The 6,943-nt window shown below is 44.2% G+C and overlaps 1 protein-coding gene across 1 annotated transcript in view; it reads left to right on the forward strand.

Annotated features, from left to right (window-relative positions):
• The window catches only part of LOC134396051 (carnitine O-acetyltransferase-like), a 39,381-nt gene extending 36,542 nt beyond the window's left edge, over window positions 1-2,839 (forward strand). Inside the window, exons 13-14 of the mRNA XM_063122391.1 lie at window positions 600-737; window positions 2,281-2,839. Of these exons, the coding sequence (XP_062978461.1) occupies window positions 600-737; window positions 2,281-2,508 (366 nt within the window). The 3' untranslated portion in view covers window positions 2,509-2,839. The remainder of the gene's footprint in view (window positions 1-599; window positions 738-2,280) is intronic.
• The last annotated feature ends 4,104 nt before the right edge of the window (window positions 2,840-6,943 follow it).

The raw sequence follows: 6,943 nt of genomic DNA on the forward strand, positions 1-6,943 counted from the left end.
AGGAATTGTGGGGGCAGATTCAGATTGGGACCATGGTGCTACAGGACACGGGTTTCAACCTTTTCCCCTGAGCCGTTTGTTGGATCTGAATCCACACCCCGCCTGCAGCTGCACCATAGGAGATCTCATTACAGAGCTCCTGCTATCAGATCTCCTTAGGCATATGCAAACCTTATGAAACTGAGAAGGGTTCCTCCAGGAGGAGAAGGCTATCAATGGGTACTAGCCCTGATGGTTATGCGCTACCTCCAGTATCTGAGGCAGTAAGTAAGCCTGTGTGCACCGGTTGCTGGGGAACATGGGTGGGAGGGCGTTGTCACACCGTGTGCGGCTTTGCTGGTCACTGGTCGGCAGGTGTTTGGCCACTGTGTGAACAGAGTGCTGGACTAGATGGACCTCTGATCCAGCAGGGCTCTTCTTATGTTCTTAATGTTCCCTCCACCCCTACATGATGATGATGATGATGATGATATACCGCCCAGAGAGCTTTGACTATTGGGCAGTATAAACACGCAATAAATAAATAAATAAATGATGATTGCAAGAGCAAGTCTGCTTTCCAACGATCACTGGAAGCCATTTTGTCTGATCCGTTGCAGGCTCTGGATGGGCAAGGCATCGACCGCCATTTACTGGGACTCAAACTGGAGGCCATTGCCGATGGCTTCCGTGTGCCCGAGCTTTTTATGGACACTTCCTACGCTGTGGCCTCTTACTGGAAACTCTCCACAGGACAGGTACAGGCTGCCAAAGCCCGAATTTGCCCTATGTCACATCTTGGCTTTCTTGTAGCAACACGTAGGCATGATCACAAGATATGTGATCGGGAGATCCGGGTTCTACTCCCCACTCGGCCATGGAAATCCTCTGGTGACTTTGGGCCTGTCACAGACTCTCGGCCCAACCTACCTCACAGGGTTGTTGTTGTCAGGATAACATGTAGAGTAGGAGAATTATGTCGCTGCCTCAGGTTCCTTGGAGGAAAAAAGGCGGGATATAAATAAATAAATAAATAAATAAATAAATAAATAAAATGTGTTCCGTTCCCCTCTCAACTTTGCATTAGAATTGGTCTTCCTCAAATGGTCCAGTGCCTCTCCAGCACCTTCCTCCCTGATTGCCAAGGTCTTGTGGAAAGATCCTGCTCCATTACTTCAAGGAGCTCAGTGGCATATAAGATTATTATTATTATTATTATTATTATTTATTTATTTATATAGCACCATCAATGTACATGGTGCTGTTATTATTTATTTATTATTTATTTAGAATATTTATATACCGCTCCCCATTGAAAAAATTCGGAGCAGTGTACAAGGTAAAATGAAAATAAAAACAGAATAAAACAGTTAAAACAAAATTTAAAAAGAAGCAAAAAAAACCTACAGAAATCCAAGGCTGCATATTAAAGAAATGCTTCTTGGAATAAAGATGTTTTCAGGAGGCACCGAAAGGAGTACAAGGTCGGAGCCTGCCTGACCTCCAGAGGCAGGGAATTCCACAGGAGGGGGGCCACCACGCTGAAGGCTCTTCCCCTGGTGGATTCCAATCGGAGGATGGATCTATGTGGAACAACCAGGAGCAGGCCCTCGGATGACCTCAGTGACCGGGCAGGTTGGTAAGGGAGAAGGCGCTCTCTCAGGTATCCTGGTCCCAAGTTGTTTAGGGCTTTGTTCACAAGTACAAGAACCTTAAGCTTGACCCGGTAGCGAATAGGCAGCCATTGCAGTTCCCTCAGCAACCCTGTGAGGTAGTTTGGGCTGAGAGAAAATGTAACAGGCTCAAGGTTGCCCATTGAGCTTCATGGCTGAGTAAGAATTTGAACCTGCTTCTCCCCAATGCTACCATTACGCCACACTAGTTTTGTTTAACGTCAAGTGAAAAAAATGCTTATTTCACCACACCTATGAATCTACTGTGTAACACTGTTGTTGCCATTTATCAATTAGTGATGCCATGTGATTTTTTTTAAATTTCTTCAAGTTTTGTGGCATATTATTCTTTTTCGTGATGTTATTTTCTGTCAGGATGGTGGTTCATAATTTCGAGCTTAAGCAAAAGCATATATTTCTTCGATTGTAAGACACCATCGATTGTAAGACGCACACTAATTTCTGTACCACCAACAGAAAAAAAAACCCTAAGACACACCCGCAATTCTAAGACGCACCCCATTTTAAAAGATGTTTATACGGGGGGAAAAAGTGCATCTTAGAATCGAAGAAATAGGGTATATATGGAGGTAATGGTCCATTTATCCCAGTTTCCTTTCCCTTTCAGGTCGCTGCCCGCACGGATTGTGTGATGTGCTATGGGCCGCTGGTGCCCGACGGCTACGCGGTCTGCTACAACCCTTTGCCTGCCCACATTAACTTTGCCGTCACTGCCTTCAATTGCTGCGAGGAGACCAATGCGGAGCATCTGGCTGGAAGCCTCCAGAGCGCACTGGATGACGTGGGGGCCTTGCTTGGGAATTTTGACAGCGGAAGCTATGACAGACAACCTTGAGAAACACTCCATACCTCTGTTTCTTCTGCTCAGACCAAACTTTGGCTAACAGAGAAATCTTTCTGCCTCAGACCATTACTCATTACCCCTAATTCTGTAGGCCTCAGGCCCCAGATCTGCGCCCTGCCTTCCTTAGTGCCAAAGCTTTGTGACCCAGGTAACTTCTGAGCTTTCCTGATGACACTCCGTACCCATAATGCCCTTCGTATCCTTCAGAGGGAAACACTGGGGAGGCAGCCGTGCTTCTTCTTCTCCTTTTTTTTTTACACAGTCTTAATTCAAAGCCAAATCTAATTTATTTCCAGAATAAAGAGAGATTCTTTCAAAAAAAGGCTTGGCTTTCGTAGTTTGTGGTAAATGGAAAAAAATAACATAACAAGCGCACATCAAGTGATGTGATCCAGTGGACAATATCAGACTCATAAGCTCACAGGGCAGCTTTGGGCAAGCTCTCTCTCTCTCTTGGCATCAGTTCCCCTTGTCTGTATGATAGAGGCATGATGCTGAACCTCAAAGGGTTGTTGTGTGGACCAGAGAGATCAGGAAGTATTCATGCCTGTCCCTGGAAAAGCTATGCATCTAAATCAGGGATGGGGAACCTGTAGCCCTCCAGATGTTGCCTGATTACATCTCCCATCACCCATCAAAATTTAACATGTTGGCTGGGGCTGATGGGAGTTGTAGTCCAAAACATCTGGAAGACCGCAGGTTCCCTGGGCCTGATGTAAATAAGCACAACCCGTGATACAAATCCTTTCCTTCAGCTAACATGTGAAACAGTCTCTCTGAGCTAAGGTATTTGATCAGCACAGAGAGCTGCTGTTCTGTTTATCAGAGAAGAGAGGCGAGCTTTAGAGTTGCATATAGGATATTTATAGAATGCTGATATGTTGTGCACTTCCAGAAACACTCAATTGAAAGTGTACCTTTGTAACTTTGAGGTCTGGAACCATAGGTTGGCATGTTGGTAGATGTTAATGAGGGTTCATAAGAAGTGTTGTGCTGGATCAGACCAAGGGTCAGTCTAGCCCGGCACTCTGTTCACACAGTGGTCAACCAGCCATCGGCCAGGAATGAACAAGCAGGACATGATGCAACAGCACCCTCCCGCCCATGTTCCCCAGCAACTGGTGCACACAGGCTTACTGCCTCGAATACTAGAGACAGCACACAACCATCAGGGCTCAACCCCCTTTTAAAGCCATCCAAATTGGTGGCCATCACTACATCTTGTGGTAGTGAGTTCCATAATTTAACTATGCGCTGTGTGAAGAAGTACTTCCTTTTGTCTGTCCTGAATCTCCCACCAATCAGCTTCATGGGATGACCCCATTGGGTTCTAGTATTTCAAGAGAGGGAGAAAAATGTCTCCCTATCCACATTCTCCACACCATGCATAATTTTATTCACAAATTTGCACTTAACGGGCCTATACTGAACACGGGACAAGAACCCAAGACTCGAAAAACTGAAAGGAAAATCTTTCAAGGTAGTACCATGTAGTAATGCAATGTGGTTAAAAGAATAATGATAGATAATAATAAACGTGACAGTGCAAATGTTAATAGTAGCATTGGGAGGTTGACAAAGCAACAGCAATTTGAATACGAATAATTGACAGAGCAAGTACTAAAGCAAACTGATAAATTACCGGGTCCTGTCTTACTCCTTCCTGATACTTCCTCCAGCCCATCTAGTTTTAAAACATCAGGTTTCCTGGCTGTTCTAATATGCATAGTATGAAAAGAAGTTAAAAGTTACCAAACCAGTGTTGGGGGTCTATGGATCCAAGGATCCCTGTATCTGCCAACAGAGCAAAAAAAAACCCCACCCTAATATTTATGTCAGTTTGGAACTGAGCCACTGGGACTTTTTCACCCTTCATATCTCAGGGGAAATGTACAATCCTATGGTGTGCTTGTGATTTTTGTCCATTTTATTTATTAACTACATTCCTGTGATGCCCAGTAGCCAAAGTCGTCCGGGCAGTTCACAAAATATTGTCACTTGAGTGATATAAACACATTTCATATCAGCATCTTCCCAAAACAAAACCAAGAATGTTGAAGCTTTTCTATCTGCTGTACCACCTGACAATGTTTTTCACAGCCTCTTACCAAGGACAATGTTTTTCTTATAATTCCAGGTGTCAAGGTCTCTCACTGCTAGCGCTTTTTTTCAACCAAAGTTACAAGCGCTTGCCTAGAACTCTGCTTTTCCAGGGCTATCACCTATTTTTTTCCATCATGGCTGCACTAGTATTTGCTGGATTCAGTGGTTCTTCGGGCCTAGCACGGCTCAATTAACATTAGATGTAAAGGGACCATAGCAATCAGCTCTAAATGTAAATAAAAAGATCCTCCTTCATTGAGGGATTGGATGGTGAGTGTAGGAAAACAACTATAAAATACTGTGGCATTACCCCACAGTTCTGTTCCCTTAGGTATGTCTAGGGAGTGCAGAATGTTGGACTGAGTGGGTGTGGCTGATGATGCTGTGAAAGGCGGGGAGGAGTATAAATGGGGAGTCTAGAGTGGGGGTGGTAGTTAGTTGGTTGGGAGTGGGGAGTGTCAGGATTGTCGGTGGTGTGGAGAGTGAAAGGAAATAAGATTTTAAGAGATTTAAGATTACTGTTTTTATTAAAACTAGAAGATTAAGCAGGTTAACTTGAATTTGAAGTAACTAAGATCTGTTAAACAAACATAAACTATTTTGTTTTGTTACCTCAAACCACGTGTCTGCTTGGCTTTATCACCTGCTCTACAGTTACTTTTGTAAACACCTTATATATAACCTTCAGCTTATTACATACACAGTAAACCCTTTCCAGATTCTAGCCTTTACCCTCTCATATGAGGGAAAGGTTGTGTTTTACTCTACCCTCAGGTTGTTCAAGTGGCGGCGCTTGGCTTGAGGAGGGTTTGTGCGTGACAAGGCCTGGTGTGTGAGGTCTGTGTCGTGACAAACACAATATCTCATTCATTCAAATAGCACTCCAAAGCAAATGCACATGTCAGCAAGACACCATTAAAATTGTAATTATAATAATTTAGAACACTTTTCAGAGGGGTAGCCGTGTTGGTCTGTTGCAGCAAAAACAACAAATATTGTGGCACCTTAAGGACTAACGAAGATGGGTGGCTCAGTTCAGACAACACGTTTCTCTACACAGTGGGAAAACTCCACTCAATGGTTGAGTTTTTAGGAGGTACTCACTACACAACATGTTCTAAGTTGTGTATCATTGTGTGATTGTGGACTCTGTGGAGTTGAGTAAAACCCATTGTGATGTGTGAGTGACAGTTCCTCCGCCCTCTCTCCTCTCCCTGTCCTCCTGATGGTATCCCATCAGCCATTGCTGGAAAAAAAAAAGTCCTGGCAGCTCTTCTTGAGCGGCATTCGCTCCTTTCACTGCTCTTGCCAGAGAACTCTGTAGCCAGTGGGAAAAAACTCAATGCAACAGAAAACCCCACAGAGCCCGCCACATAACATGCAACACAACCATTGTGCAGGAACTCTCCTCTGCAGAATGTGGATATTCAGTGTGGAGTGTTTCCTAAAAGAAACTCCACCTCCAGACAACACATTTTTCAACGGTGGGGTAAAAACTCCATTGTGCAGTTCTAAAACCACAATTGAGAAATGTGTTATCTGAACTGAGCTGGTATCTGCTTTCACAAGCTGCTGTCCACTTCATCTCATCAGATGAATAAAAAAAGTCCTCATTTACTAGAGCGTCATCAGACGGGGGAAAATCGCGTTCCAACCATCACTTTTCTATCCCACAATAGGGACGAGCAGATTCCTCTTTCTTCACATGGGGAAGAAAGAGGAAGGAAGCAAACACCACGTGGCCCTTTCAGTGGGCGTTTTTATTGTGCTGCGTCTCCTGCACACCAGGAAATGGCAGCAAGTTCTGTTACAGAAAAAATATATTGGATTTTCCAGGTCTTTTTTTGTGATGGAAAAATTAGCAGGAGGAGCAGAAGGTGCACGGGAAAGTTGATGGGGTTTTAAAAAGGATTCACAACAATCTCGGTGTGGCCAGCAACGAGCGTTTCTTAATCAGCCACGCTATTAAAAAAATCCTTTAAAACGTGTGTGTGTGTGTGTGTGTGTGTTGAACCCCTTTCAGCCTGAAAGCTGAATTCTATTTCAAAGAAGCTCTCAAGGATGCGTTTGGGGCGAAGACAAAATCCCAGCCTATTTTGAAAATCATTTCAACCTTTTAGCACAGGAGAGAGAGAAAAAAACTGCACAAAAGCTGGAAAGCCAACAAACAATTGGTGGTTGAGGGAAAGGGGTGGGGCCTGGAGAAGGAGGCATGGCCCTCTGGGGAAACCTTGGCAGTCAGGTTTGGCCCTCGGGCTGAAGTTGCAGACCTGTTTTAAAAGAAGCCAGCCTGAAAAATGGGTGGGTTTCAAGAGTTTGAAGG

The sequence above is a fragment of the Elgaria multicarinata genome, chromosome 3 (assembly GCF_023053635.1).
Source record: "Elgaria multicarinata webbii isolate HBS135686 ecotype San Diego chromosome 3, rElgMul1.1.pri, whole genome shotgun sequence".
Taxonomy (NCBI): domain Eukaryota; kingdom Metazoa; phylum Chordata; class Lepidosauria; order Squamata; family Anguidae; genus Elgaria; species Elgaria multicarinata.